Raw genomic sequence first — 15,171 nt, 5'->3', positions numbered from 1 at the left:
TAGTTGTTAGTAATGGACTGTGAAAATTTACAGTTGTAGTATGGACAGCACTAAATTATTTAAGCTACATCTTTCATGAAAAAAAACTTTTTCAATTCCATTGGGTTTTTTTTTGAGCTTGTTTGGTTGGGGGTTTTTTGAGATTAAGTATTATATTTACATTTTTGGATTTCACCTTTACTTCGTGATGTAGTAAAATGACATCGTTTGACACAATACAGCATGTTACACATGGAATGCTGGGCTGCTCTGTGTGCTGAGACCTTGATCTGCTTCAGGCAGAAATTTCAGGCATGTTTGAGAAGATAATTTTAATTACCACAATTAAAAACCCAGCCGTGTTTGACCTAAGTTATCTAAATATTGTTACACTCGGTCCACAGAAAAATTGTTTTTCCACTAATAATAAGCGTGAAACTATCAGTCAGCAATATATGTTCCAGCAGTAAGTATTTGCATCTAGGTTAGTACAGCAAAGATTTCTTATTTTATTTTTTTTTTCCTCAGCAGCTGACTTTGCCTGAACAGTGACTTGAAGGTTTGCCAAACCTCTGTCACAAAACAAGCTAGTGAGGACCTTTGGATGTCACTGTGCAAAGGATACTATTTTAACTGAACACATGTTCTCAGGACAAGGCTGATACTCTCAGAAGAGGTGCCAGGTGACAAAAATAGTTGTATTTTGTAGGACAGATAGAAAAGAATGCTGTGTCTTTCCAGATGGTATTTTGTTTTGTAGTTGTGGACGATTCAAGTTAAGGGCTTGGAGTTGTGGATGGCTTTCTAAATATGACTCCTGGAAGTGTATCTGGTCTCACTATTTGGTTTGATATCCTTAGGAGACAAGATACTCAAACGTAAGCGGACTGCCTGTGTGTTACCACACAATTCAAAGCAGCTAGAAGGCTGTTTGTAGTAGTCAACACCATGTGCTCATAAATGAGTGAAGTGTCTTGTTATTTTGGGAAGTGCTAAGAAGTATTTTTAGTATATTCTTTTTCTTTTTTTTTTTAAATTGGATGAAACATGATATCAAATTCAAACATTTTTGTTTGTTTTCATTTGTTCAGAGTGAAAAATAAAATCACACAATTTTACTACAAAGTAATATTTTATTTGCTGTTACATATGCGTATACAGCACGTATATACTCCATAGGATTGGGTATCTTCTAAAGTTTAAGCATCTCAGTGATTAATCTATGGAAGCTTTATGTTTTAGATTTAATAAAAACCCCAAACTAACACACTATTGTTGGCATATAATTCACAAAATATTACTCTGTTCTTAACTTAGCAAAACTCATTGCATTGCTTTTGAGAAGTTTCAGTATTTGACCTGTATACTTTCTTAATGTACCAAATTTGAAGAGTTTTTTTCTGACTTCAGTGTAGATTAATGTTTGCAGAGGTGCTAGATTGAAATAGAGTTTGCATTGAAGAATTCTCTTAAAGAAACCTCCAGTGACTTCCAGAATGTCTTCATGCTTAAGATAGGTTTGTATTCAAATTGCTGTCTTTAATATCTTCATTTTTATAGTTCAGTTTTAAAGACAAAATTAATTGTGGTCAATAAATTGATTTGGCTTTATAAAGCCATATATTTCCTGTTCAGCATGTCAAATGCTTGTGAGTTTTCTCTTGAGTAGAGAAAGAAATTCTGGCTCTGAGAAATAAAGATCAAATCCCAGCTGCAATGAGGACTGTTTCTTTCTTCTGACTGTAGTGTCATGGTGTTGAGGTGGATATAGGAAAGCATTCATCAGTACTATAGTGGGAAAAGCAAAGGAAAAAAATTCATAACATGAAGTCCAGTGGTAGTTCCTGATGTTGTCACTTGGTACTGCATGACATGGCATGGGTCACTGAGAGACTTTAACTGGAATAGGTTTGTGCTGGTGCCTCTCAATTCAGCCAGTCATATGTACAACTAATACAGAGCGGTATGTGAGAATCCCAAGGTATTCTGTAAGCACCAAAGATGACTTTGAAGTGATGTGGTCTGGATGGAGCAACCCAGGCAAAATAAACTTTAGATTATGTAAGCTGTAAAGACTCTACATATGTGGTACTTACAGGAAGAATCATGACTAGGTATCTTTCCTGAGTTTATTAGATCACTGCCCAAACAAAAAAAAAAAAAAATTATATCACAAGTTCAGATTTTATTTTTAATTGGTGTGCAGTATTTAATGTGTAGAATTGTTGATGGTTTTGTGGTTGGTTTTTGTTTGTTTGTTTTAATAATTCATAACTGATCTTACCATTGAAGCTATCCAGTTTGTTAAGCAAAAGAAATGTTCCCTGAAACAGATAAACTGGACCTGGAGAGAATGGGGGGTGAGATGGGGGCGTAACAGTCTTGAAAGATTTTTAGAAATGGTAAGTCTTGTCATCTTATCTGGTTTTAGGTTATAAAATAAAAGAGAATAAATGTGCAGAAACACATCAGTGAGCAAGCTAGGGATTGAACTGAACTGAACTGAACTGAATGGGAAGAAATACTTTTTAAAGTTACAGAAGAGATTATAGTTGTGAGGAATTGGCTCCAGACTTCAGTACCTCATGGTACTGGGGTTTAAACAATGAATTCTTTCCATTTGGTGTTATAATTCACAGTAAAACTTTGACCAAAAGCATGGAGTACTTGGCAATTGTTTAACTTACTTTAATTGTTGATCATATGTCTTGATCTTAATACAGTTTGTTGTAATTTCAGATGAAATTTAAAACATTGTGGTGCTATAAAAGAAAAAAAAGTTTAAAGTAATTTTTTTAATAGCCATGTTTACACTTTTTTTCCTTCTGCTTTTTTTCAAAAACATAGACAGCATTGTCCAGGATGTCTCTCAGAAAATAAAGACAGTTATCTTTTTTCAGTGATTCAAAAAACTGGTGAAAGATTAAATGATACTTCATGGCAGCTGATGCTGGGACCCCTCAGTTTGATCTCAGAAGCTCTAGCTTAAGCCTTCCCTTACCTGAATTCCTGATGCAAATATCTGTAATAAATGCTTTCTTGATTAAATGTCCCAGTTTTTTACTTTTCTTCCAAACCATGATGTTGTTGGTTCATATTTAGTTCAGTTGTTGCCCTCAGTTTTGTTGTGACACATGAAGCCTGGCTTTTGTGAAAATCAGTAGAAAGCCTGAAACCTGTTACTTGTGAAGGTTTTGTTCTCTTACAATTTAGCCAGAATTATATTCCTGTATTCTGTATTTTAAGTGCACACACGTGAAGGGAAACCTTTCTTTCTCTGCAAAGCAACTGTTAGAGGCGGGAGTTGAACGGGGCCGGGCCAGCTGTTACCTGCCGTTACCAGCGGGTCTGGACTTACCCAGCCCTGTCCTTTGAAGTGCTGCAAGGATTGCAGCAGGATATGAACACTTTGTGGTCTTCCTCTTGATGAGGTTGTTAATTCTAAGTGAGCTTTTCATTCCAAACTGCTTTCATAACTATGAATTGTTTAGTAGAGAAATGATAACATCAGTGGCACTGGGCTGAAGTTTGTTTCCAGAAATTTGTTTAGAAATCCAGTTGTTTTATACAAAGTAAATCTGAATTAAACTGAAAAGTCCTAAGTTTTCTGTAAGAGCAAGCCACTTTGTAAATGCTGTAGTATGTAGCACATTATTTACTTTCACTGTTTTGGGGCCTAATCCTACAATTATTTTATGCAGGTTTCACCTGGAACATCTCGTTCAAGTTACCCAGCTACCAGCTATCAGGACTCCAGCAACTGGGAATCTCTAATGAAAATCAAAGAAGGGCTGCTAAGACAGAAGGAGTTTGTGATTGATAGGTAAGTAAGTACCCAGCTCCTGCTGCATTAATTAGATTAGATGAAGTAAAACCTACAGTGTAGAAGCTGGCTTTCAAGGGGAACTACTTACTTAGTAAAGTTGTTAGGTTTCAGTCCAACACTATTTATGCACAAGTACGTAGGAGCTAATCCTGCTAAGAGAGAAGACTGGCAGCTGGCCTAAAGTCTTACACAAAGTTGGAAATGTATTTAGGTAGTTTAATGCCTCTGGAGTGGAAAAGGAGCAGTGCGCCCAACAGCCACTTCTGCTGTCAGGCTCCCCTCTTAGCTTCTTACCAGGCTTCAGGTTTGTACAGGACATCTTTCTGCTTGCAAGGTCTTGGAAGTGACTTCCAAGATGAAAATTGGTCAGCTGCATTGTGCTGATTTTCTTTTCCATCACAAGTACAGAATTGCAATATATTTGCAGCCAGTTGATAAAGCTTTGAGAAACTGGCCTTTATAGTAATATTCAGCAGTAAAATCCTATTCAAGTCCTCATACAAATTGTTCCGATACAAAAAAATTTAACTCATTACATCCAGAGTCTTTATGTCAATAAATATATAACCTCATATTAAAATTGCTGTCAATCTGAATGGGCCTTAATAGTAACTCACTGCCCAACTCATAGTTTATAGTACCAGGAGGTACTAGATCTTGCCTGTGCAAGATCTGTTCATTTTTCTCCTGCAACAGAATGAGAAATTGCAGTGGCTGAAGGTGTTTCTGTCCCTTAGCACTCTGGCCAGTAGCTATGGTGGCTTTTCAGTGATGGAAGTTGGCACTGGGTTCTCCAGTTGGATGTAGGATGTGTGTGTGTGTTTATCTGCTGCTGCAGCAAAGATGGGGCAGTTAGGAACTGAGGCATGGGCTCACCATCCCCCTCTGCCAGCTCTCCTGTGGAGGTGGTGATCTCCCAAAGGGGTAAGAAGTTAAAATGGAAAAAATCTTTAGCGGTTGTTTACATCTCCTCTGTCAGAGCCTTTTGATCAGCTGCTTAAAGGCCATCTAAATTACAATGGGTTTTTTTCAGGCTTGCTGTGTCAGGAGTAATGCTGCAGAAGCAAACCTGCAGCCCACCTCCCGGAGCCCAGGCTGCCAGCAGTGTTTGTGAGTGCATTGCTCCTGATGGCTGGGGTGGCCTTCAGTGCCTCTGCTGGCCTTGCCATCCTGTGCACTCTACATGAAGGCTTGTTACACACTGGCAGCTAAAAATGCAGTTGATGTTGCTCTTCTCGCACTCAAAGTGTGTTTACAGTTAAGGGAGAAGTTTCTGCAGTGACTGTTTGCAACCTGGCTGCCTGCTCATGTTACCTGATACTGTCCATGTGGAGGAAGAAAAGCTATTTCTTGATACCCAGTGACGGTGTGCTGGTTCTTTTCTTGTACAAGTAATTTCTTTTGTGTGACTTTCTGATAATGAATACAGTTCTTCAGGATTTCTCACCAGAAGTCCATTTAGATAATTTCTTTTCATTCAGCTGAAAAGGCAAAATACAGTTTTGAAGCTATTGAAATGGAACAGACCACTCAGTGATGTTACATATTCAAGTAGACACTTGGTGTTAAATATTGTAATTTTTAATAATGCAGTGTAACAATACATCACAGAACAGCCTTTTCTTTGAATACTGAATTTCCATTTGAGGAAAATATTAGCCTGAAAAGGTATTTTAAAATGAAATAGAAACCTCAGTGGGTTTGTATTTTCAAGATTAGTACAAATTGATGTTGCATTTTTACAAAGTTTTAGCAACAGATTGTTTATTTTAATTTTTTTTAAGAAGAGGCAGTGATAAATAAAAGTACTTTTGGTTTCACCCATGAAGAAAATGGTATATATCTACTGTGCAAAAACCTTGAAATAGAACTCCATTAAAAAGAATTTGTGTTACATTTCTCATTAGGTGGGGTGTTAATAAGGCTTAATTGTGAAAACTACCTTTCTTCAAGGCACAAAGCAGCACTAAATGAAAATGTAGTGTTACCTATATTTAGCACATGGCAACACAGGGTCTTCTTGTACTGAGTTCAGAATGGTGTTTGGGAGTAAACCTAAGTATTCCAGCTCTTGGTCTTCCTGAGCTTAATTTAAACTTCTTTTCAGAGTTTGAATTTCTTTGGGAATAGTGACCCAAAATTAAAAACATAAAGTTTGCTAAAGTGTAGTTAATTAAACATGGTGGTAGCTAAATTACAGAAAAAAAATTATGCTTAGGGAAAATGGAGAAGAAAGTAATTTGTTGAATGAGGTAGGTAGGAGGTTTTGGCTGAGAGGGCTCTTTGTGCATGTGGTTTTCCTGGAGTTATAAAAGGTGTAGCATCCTTAAGTTGTATGCTGAATTTACAAGCTGGTAGTTGAGGGGACAGAAGCTCAGGAGAGAGGTGTTAACCTCCTGCTGCCTGGTAGCCAGAGGAGTGGGACAGCAGCTGGCATGGTGCCCCAGATCCAGCTGTTTGCTGCTGGCAAGTACAAGGAACAGCTGGATGGAAAGAGGCACACCAGGAACACCTCCCTCTGGCCCTTGTCACAAGCCTGTCTTTCACCCACCGGGTCGTTAACCCTTTTTTTTAAGGTTAAACACTCTTTTGTTGGGAACTATACTGGTGTCCCACTTATTGAGGAAGTGGAGGATATTGACATCACGCACCTTGTTCTTCATAGCAGTGCTTAAATCTGTTGATAAGTAGGAAATGGATGCTCTGTACAGTCTGTTGTACCTTGGTCTTGTTAAAAAAGGGAGGAGGAGCAGAAGGAAGAAAGTGAAACATGCTTCCTTGCTTTCCTTCTTTCTGCACAAAGATAAAAAGGCAAAAAAAAATCAGCCCTTTCAGACTAGATTATTAAATTTCTTGTTTTGTATTGGAAATCTACCAGATAGGAATAGTAGCAAGTAAGTTTCTAATAGTTACAAAAACAATTCAAGGAGTAATGCTTATCAGTGTGAATCATAATATTTGGGTACTTTGTTGTGTCACTAGAAATGCAAGCATTTTTAAGTTTTTGAAATCCCAAAGAGCCACTTGAGCCTGAGAATAGAACAAGTACCTTGATTTTGATCTGTATGCTGTGTTGAACAGCAGATTTAGTTATAGACAAATTAAATTGATGTATTTTGTGTAGTCTGTTTAGCACTTATTTAAGTAATACACAGCATAAATGAATGGGTTTTTAAGTGGTTTTGGTTTGCTTTTTAAAACTACTCTAGTAGTCACTGCTAATTTAATAAGTAGAAACCAGAAATGCTTTTTAAGTCTAGTCTTAAGAAAATGAGGGGAAGGTTCTACTTTCAGGCAGTGGGAACACAGTGCAAGAAAGCGAGCCTGCTCTGTGTGTGTGTGTACCAGAACACAGTGGCATTTCTTTAAGGCGTGTCTCATGGTTTTTTTACATAAGAACTGTTGCACAGGCCATGAATGAGGACTTAAGGATTTAGTCTGTAAGAGGAAATTTCCTGCTGCAACACTTATTACTGTAATGTCTGTCACCTGCTGTACAAAATAATTGGATTATATCATTTCCTTATTTCTCTGGCTGCTTAGTATGTAACACTGCATTGTATTTAGCACCAGAGGGAGCCAGCAGTGTTTGCATTGGTTTAGAAAATCACAGCATCACATTTTAATTCTTCATGTGGCTCCTCTGTTCCGTATATTAACACCACTGAAATTGCAGTGTTCGGTGCAATGCTGAATGTCTGGAGGCTGACCTGCCACTGTAGATATCTCTAGTGTGCTCCTGGCAGAGTTTGTGTGGCAGGGGCTGCATGAATAAATGCCAAATATCTGGACATATGACATAAGCTGCTGGAATAACACTGTGCATGCAGTTTCTCTTATGCAGACAGCATAAGAGCATTTGAGCAGCTTTTTCAGGAAAGGTAGGTTTGGAAGTACAATTTTAGTGAATAACTGTTATCCCTCAGAGTGTAACAACATATACATTCTTAAAACACTTTCTAAGTCATTAACTTTTAAATCCAAATCTGAATTAGGAATAGAAGTTTTCACTGAGACAAGAGAAGTAGATTGTCTTGTATCAAATTGTCTTGACTTCAGTAGATGACGTGGAGTGCTCTAATAGTGCTCATTTTAATGCTAGTATAAAGTTGTAATTCTTTTAATTTCGAGTCACTTGTTAAGATCTGCAGCATTAGCATATCCACCTGTGTTATAATTTGATGCCATTTTTGAGAAACCTGAAGCTTCATACCACCTATGTGGTGAATGCATGTTTGTATAACAGGGAGTCCTGTGCAGGAAATGGGGCTGTAAGGAACCTCCTCAGAGTGCTTTCCAGTGTAAGATACACTTGGCTTCCAATAAAAGTGTGAAAAAGATGCCTTCATCTTTTTCCAATATCACCAATCACCCAGGTAACTTGTGGATGAGACTTCTGTATGTCTTGAGCTGGTAAATGTTCAGGAAGGTTTTGTTACAGAGTAGTTATTTTAGCTGTTTTAAAAGGTCACTTTTCCAGATGTGAATGTTAGTTTTCATCTAATAACCTAAATCTTAGCAATAAATAAAGGATGTAGGGCTAGAAAGGACCTATTTAAGTTGACTGCCAGGCCCTAGGAAAGTCAAGCACTAGTGCTGTCACTAGATGCTTACACTATTGGTATGTGCAATACCTGGTGTTCTGTAGCCTTTCTGGGTTGGTCAGGTTGGTGATTAATTAGCTAAAATTCAAAAATTTTTCCTGATATGACTTAGTCCTTCCTCCTGGGTAATGTTTTTTAGTAATCAAGTAGTTTTTGTTATTCTTTTAGATCTCTCCAGCTGAGCAGATCTCTCCAGATGAGCACATCTTCCCTGAGGTGTCCAAACTGGCCATTGAGGCTTCCCTCAGGCTGAGTGCTTGTCTCTCACCAGCCGTGGTTGAGTGGTGTTTGCTTTTTGCACTACAACAGTGGGGAGTTTTGGTCAGCTGCCGTCCCAGGTACTTCTCTGTGGAACTGGTGCCAAACCATTTTGTATTCCGTAGATTTAAATATTTGTATGAAGTTCTAGTATTTGGCAGAGAACTGCAGGGGAGGTGCAAGAATTGTTCTGCATTTGTCCTGACAGGAGACTACAGAAGTTGAAGAGTTCCCACCATGGCAGGGAAAGTGCAGTCCTCTCTCTGAAGTGACATTTGTGTCTTTGTCCCTCTCGTTCCTCATCCCCATTTCAAACTTTATGCAATTCAGAAAAGTCATTCAAAAATACCATGAAAAATCAGTCCATACAGATCAGAAATAATGTCTTGACTCCCAAAGGTAGTGCTCCCCTCTTTCCTTCAAGATAAGTTCTGCTGTGACTGGAAGAAAGGTTCACTTAGAACAATTTCACAAAAAAAGGAGACTTCATTGCATAGGAAATGTGAGATCTTTTCTCATAAGCTTTGCTGATGCTGGCGTTCTTTGGCATTATCTTCCGAATAACGGAAAACGTATTCACATTGTTTTTAGGACTTTGTGTACTAAGGATCTCTTTCCCTATCAGTACTCTGCACACTTGGACTTCTGGTCCCAAGAGATTGTGCCTCTAAAACAAAGGGATATAAAAATTTGCATCCAACTTCTTAAGCAACAAAACAAAGCAGCGTACCTCCAGCTGCAGTATGGAATAAACTTAATACCTGTAATTCAGAGGGATCCATGTTGTATTTTACCTTGTATCCTGATTCTGAAGAAATCTGCTCAGACATTTCCACCTAAAGCAGCAAATTCTTGTTAATTTGTGACTTTTGACGGTAAGCATCAATTGTCATTTGGTTTCTTAACAAGTTACTAGTGTCCCCTCTGTGGTGGAGCAAGCTCTGTTCTGAAATCCCTGAATTGTTTGAAGATACTGATCTTACCTTGACTTGGAGTGTGGGACTTAGATTTATGCTAATTTAAAAATTAAAGTTAAGAAGCATAACTCAGAAGTTGGGGGGATGAAGTGCTTCTCTGGCAGATGTGGGTTTCTAAAGGCTCTTTCATGTTAGAGTAAGTAAGGGGTAAGATGGGCTTATGGAGAATGGGTGAGCTGGTCCCAGATTCGAGAAATACGGTTTATTTCCAGATAAATGCATATGTGAGTGTCTGTATAAGCATGTGTCCACACTTGTCCTGCTTGAATGTGAGAAAATTATGTGAATGTAAATTCTGTCATACAAATAATTTTGAGACTTAAGGAGAAGCAGTTTGTATATTAAGCAGTTTGTTAATGCTGGTCTCTGAAGACAGTCCAGGCTTGTGCACATTGAGCTAAGTGCTGTTCTCTGCTATCACATCCTCTGCACTGACTTGAATTTTCAAAGAGCTAAATGTTTGGGCTAAATGACAGAACTGCAATTGAATAAAAATAGAGACCTCCCCCACTCTTCCCATTGATACTTCACAGTTACGATTCCAACTTTGTTTTTGCTCATTTCAATCTATTCAGTTAGGGTCAAGTAGCATTAGAAGTTTTCCTATGAATTCTAAACAGCTTTGTAAGTAGAGTCACAGGATGGGGGGATTGCGAATGGAAGTGTCTGTGGCAAGCAGAAAGACAGATAAGGAATACTACCCTCCTTAAATGCCAAGGAAATAGTTACACGGAATCAGCATCTTTGATAGCCTAATCTGTAGTGTTAGGATTTCATGTAGGGGTGGTAATTGGTAATTCTGGGAAAGGCGAGAGAATGGTGCAATCTGCCATGACAGGTTTTTAACTTCTCCTTCCTAACAACATGTCATTGATCTGAAGTAGTGAAACATGACTGAAGCCTTGAAATTTTATTTACAAAAATAAAGAATGTTGAAGGTAATGGAAGAACAGGGAGCAAAATACCTGTTTATAAGACTTGGAAATAAGCCAAAGTCATTACTTTGTGAAAATGATAGGTTTTCTGTAAATAATCTAGCTCGAATAGCTAACACGTGGGAACTGGGACATAAAAGCTGGTTCAGGAGACCACAGAGCAGCACACAGCCACCACCTGAGTCTTATATGTTGTTTAACATGCCACTTCTGCTGAGTTCCCTCAGAAAGAATGCTTATAGGAGCAGTACAGGGAGGATTTGATCTCGGGTTATTTATAAATGGCTGGAGGGTCAAAAAAGTGGGTGAAAAGGCATAGTCCAGGATATCAGTGAAATTAAAAAAAAAAGATTATGAAATTATAGCAAACAGGTGATAGCTTCTGAAGGAAAAAAAAAATCCCTTTAATTATTATAGCTGAAGAAAAAGAAGTCTTCAGTACAGAACTCTTCTGTGGGTAACTGTGACAGTTTTCTGTGTACCAGGCAGTCTTTTCCTACATCAAGAGGAGTTTAGATTCTCTTTGTGTTTCTGCTCTGCTGCCCTCAGTTTCTGGAAATAATTTTATACCTTGAGGGACAGCTGGAAAGATTTGTGTCAGAAATGTTTGTGAAAACAATGTTATTAGTCTCATGTTTGCATTAATTAATTGGATAGAATATTTATAGTTTATGCATCTTTTAATACCATTTCCTTCTGGAAATCAGTTTAAATAAGGAACATTAAAATGTCCCTTCCAAAAGGATGGTTTTTATTCCTGCCTTTTCTGATTTATTTTCAATTTTAAACTTTTATTTATTTTATTTAAGCTCTGAGTCTCTTTGGTTGGTTGATGACTTTGGATCAGGGTATTGCCTCCTGTTCTCTTCTACTTTAGTCTGAGTTTAAGGGGAGGGGATGTGTCAAGGCAGACACTTCAAGTAAAATAGTGATTTTTGCATTTGGACAAAGGGGCTGAATGAAACCATGTGAAAGGTGCCATGACACTCACACAGTACACCAGTAACTCTTCCTTTGCTGTCAGCATAAAATTGTAACACTCACATATGGGGGAAAAAATAAGGAGATTGTGAAGGAAAGCGGTTTCCATGGTGCCTAGGTACGGTATTTTCACTGAACCCAGATGTGTGAGGTGGGGTCTGGTTTCTGTGCACTGAAGGCTGGATTCCTGTCAGATTCCCCCATTCCCAGAGCTCAGGCCACAGCCTGTGCCCACTCGTACTCAGATGGCTTCTGGAAGCACTAAAGGTTGATGAGCTTGACAGAATCTTGGAGGCACCGAAATGCTAAAGGCTGATTGTATTTGGTTTTGCTTTTTTAAAGTGCTGGGCTGATAGATTGCTAATAGGGAGGTTTCTGGGGACAGTGTTCCCACTGTAATAGGTAACCGGTGTTTTTGATAGCAACTGAAATTTCTAAATTCCTTTTGAATACAGCTCAGACTCTCTGGTTATGCAGCAAAATGTTTGTTTCTGGGTGCCATGAGGTTAATGTTGTTTTCATAGAGGCAGTTAGTTATGTGAAGAAGTTGTGGGGTCTACGCAGCCTGAAAACATTTGTAGAGAGTGTTTTGTTGGCAAGGTTATATAATGATGGAGAGTTATATAATGATGGATAGTTTCATGCTTTGCAGAGTGAAAAGAATCAAGCTGGTTAAACTCTGTGTTCTGTCTTATCTTGGATTGACTTATCTCACCTTTTTTGCAATAGGGATTTGGTAGGGTAGAGAAAGGATTCTGAAAAGAATTATGGTAGTTTAGTTCAAGCTACACTGATAGTTCAAAAATATGTTAAAACATATTCTCCAGGCCATAGTGTTCAGACTCTCTAAATCCTGCCTGGGAAGGAAAGCACTGCTAAATTACAATTGGCCATAAACAGAAAATCATATAGTGCTTTCAAGGAGTATGTCATAAGTGGATAAATAATTTTAAAACACATAAATAATTTTAAAACAATGAAATTTTAATAGATCTGTCTAGGAAGTAATAAGGTGATTAAAAAAAACAAATTTGCTTCAGTTCATAGGTTTGGGTAACTCATACTAAATAATTTTGTTCTCTGTGATAAGGCATGCACAGAAGTCATTGAGACTTCATATTTTCTCATATAATTGTGCAGACTTTTGGGCTTTTATATGGTCTCTTACAAGCTAAGAGCATATTCCTTTCCCTAATCTTCCAAAATAAGTTGGAAACTTTTTCTTTGTAGTGCCGTCTTACAGATGACAACCAGAATTGTGCACAGTCTTCTGATGTCACATACTCATTTTGTATTTGTACAAGCTTGTTCAATCTCAATAGTACAGGGAACAGGGAAGCCTCAAAATCACCTGTGCTGATACAAAATATTTTAAGATTTGCTATGGAGTCATGTAAATACATTCACTTGCTCTCCATTCATGTTGAATAAATTGTTCTCAGGTATCAACAAATGGCAACTTACATATACTGATTTTCCATTCATTGCTGTTCTTTATAGATATAAAAACAGGGAAACAGGAAAAAAAAATGTTCTCATTATGTTGTCTTTAACACATCTGGCTGAGAAATAACTTCTACTATATTCAGTATTTTAAAAATATGATCTTGCTTTTGTAAACCAAATAATAGGGGTACAGTTGGCTGATGACTAGCTAGAAAAATGTGAGTAGCTAAAATGGTCCCTTCAACTGGGTTTCAGCATCCTATTAAAATTTGCAGTTGGCATCTTTTCAACTAATAAATATTTCATATTAGTTTATAGCTTATATAATGCGTATTTTGTGAACACCCATTAATGTTTCCAAGATGCTCTTCCTAAACACAGCCCTTCCAAATTTTAAAAAAGGCAACAGATTTTTATGTTTTTTCACATACTTTGCAGGATTTGCTTTTCCAGAGTGTGCCAGGCAGGTTTTTTCCCTTGAAGTTAACCTATATTTGCTGTTTGTCTCCTCTTAATATTGGGTTTAGTCACCTGGGTTCAGCATTATTGTTTTCAGAAAAACTAGTCGTGCTCCATGCTTAGAGATGAAACGCTGAGAAAAAAAAGTCATGCTTGCATGCAAATACATCCTAGAATAAAAAAGAGGGAAAATTACAGAGTGCACAAAATTGGTTTTAAGTTTATTGAGAAGGTGTCTGTGTGTTTCTGGTGGTGCTGACAGCTCTACTCTGGGGTCAGGTTTTGAAGTGCCTGTTGCTCCATGGAGAGTTACTGCACACCTCATGGTGCTGTGACTCATGTGGGGCAGAGACCTGGCAGGTGTTTGCCCTGCAGTCCTGACTAGCTCAAATGCAGTCATGATTTAAGCAGTGATACAATTTGTGTTATAATTAAATAATGATACAATGCTGATACTGTTCCTGCTGTACACTGGCCAAGCAGTTGGTGCCCGGTACTTGTTTTAGTACACAGTGCAGTATTTTACCCTAGGGGAAGGTGCATCTTACGTAAAGCACTTGACTGAGAAAGTCTTAAGCAAAGCAAAAAGCAAAACCTTGTAGGGAAGCTGTGATGACTATCTTCTATAATGGCCTTTTCTTCTTAAGTTCTTTCTGTTCCCCTTGATTTGTAAGTCTTTTCAACTTACGTCAGAAGTCAGCTCTGGTAGAAAGAGGGGCCAAGCAGGAGAAGTCCAAGTGAAATGAAGGTGCCAATTTTGTTTGGTTTTGTTCTGCTTTCTGTATGCTTTTCCCTGCTTATACTTCCAATCCTAGCAGCATGTGACAACAGAAGCCTCCCTCAACCCACACAAAATTGATAAGAGTTTTCAAATTGTATTTCTACAGTTGCAGTGTGTCTGCAGTGGGAAGAAGCCCACAGCTAGTGTAGATCCTGGATAGTTGAATACCATTGTTAATGTATTCTTCAGTGTAAGTCTTAAGATCTCTGTTTTTCTAATCTGTGTTCCATTCCTTTTTTTTTTTCCAAATGAAATTTCTGTATTACAGGCAGAATCAGCAAATTAACAGTTTACATCAGAAGATAAGGGAGAATGAGATACGAGCTCAACATGCAAGACTGAGCCATCTTGTGAACTGCGAAGAACCGTACCTAACTAATTTACAGGTAGGATGAGTACTTTTCTTTCAGCAAAGCTTTCCAGTGCCCAGTACCTGGCACCTGAAAGCATGTCCACACTTTTCTGCTGGCCAGAGTGTAGAGCTTTTGTGATAATTGATGGCTGTGTAATTGCACAGCTGCAAATTGTGTAGAGAAAGCCTTCTCTTAAGTGTTGTAGTTTACCTTATATTTGCAGAAATGTAAGTTTTGTTAAAATCTTGTACATACTTGAAGTCTGATATAAATAGGATAGCAATGAAGAATTGTGACACTGTAAGAGCAAGCGTTTAACAGCATGAGTGTATGGTAGACCTACAGGGAGAGAGTAGGAGAAAAAAATAATTTGATAGGAGAGTATCTGAAAATAACCAATGAGAGGTTTTCTGAAGAGGAAGAGGTACTGCTGCCCTGGTTAGATGGTTAGATTTTATGGATAAAATAGGTGGAGGAGATATGAGAAGGCAAACAGACTGGTGGAATACCTTTTGACAAGAGCCTCAAAAGGGTATTGGCTAGTGCTCCTAGGGAGCACTTAGTCTGAAGGG

The 15,171-nt window shown here is 38.0% G+C and overlaps 2 protein-coding genes across 11 annotated transcripts in view; one reads left to right on the top strand and one right to left on the bottom strand.

The window, feature by feature from the left end:
• PLN (phospholamban) overlaps positions 1-3,322 on the bottom strand; it is a 30,776-nt gene extending 27,454 nt beyond the window's left edge. For 4 of the 7 annotated variants that reach the window (XR_010358638.1, XR_010358634.1, XR_010358639.1 and 1 more), the window contains exons 1-2: positions 2,981-3,322; positions 2,667-2,741 (exon numbers count right to left, since the gene is read on the bottom strand). The gene's annotated coding sequence lies outside the window, so the exon portion shown is untranslated. The remainder of the gene's footprint in view (positions 1-2,666; positions 2,742-2,980) is intronic. The other 3 variants (XR_010358636.1, XR_010358635.1, XR_010358637.1) reach the window with 3 other exon arrangements.
• Positions 1-15,171, top strand: part of CEP85L (centrosomal protein 85 like) — a 135,119-nt gene that overhangs the window by 103,847 nt on the left and 16,101 nt on the right. For all 4 annotated transcript variants that reach the window (XM_064413012.1, XM_064413010.1, XM_064413013.1 and 1 more), the window contains exons 4-5: positions 3,681-3,802; positions 14,515-14,632. In XM_064413012.1, coding sequence (XP_064269082.1) covers positions 3,681-3,802; positions 14,515-14,632 — 240 coding nt within the window. The remainder of the gene's footprint in view (positions 1-3,680; positions 3,803-14,514; positions 14,633-15,171) is intronic.

This window comes from Passer domesticus, chromosome 3 (assembly GCF_036417665.1).
Source record: "Passer domesticus isolate bPasDom1 chromosome 3, bPasDom1.hap1, whole genome shotgun sequence".
In the NCBI taxonomy this organism is placed as follows: domain Eukaryota; kingdom Metazoa; phylum Chordata; class Aves; order Passeriformes; family Passeridae; genus Passer; species Passer domesticus.
This window is presented reverse-complemented; position numbering and strand designations above follow the sequence as displayed.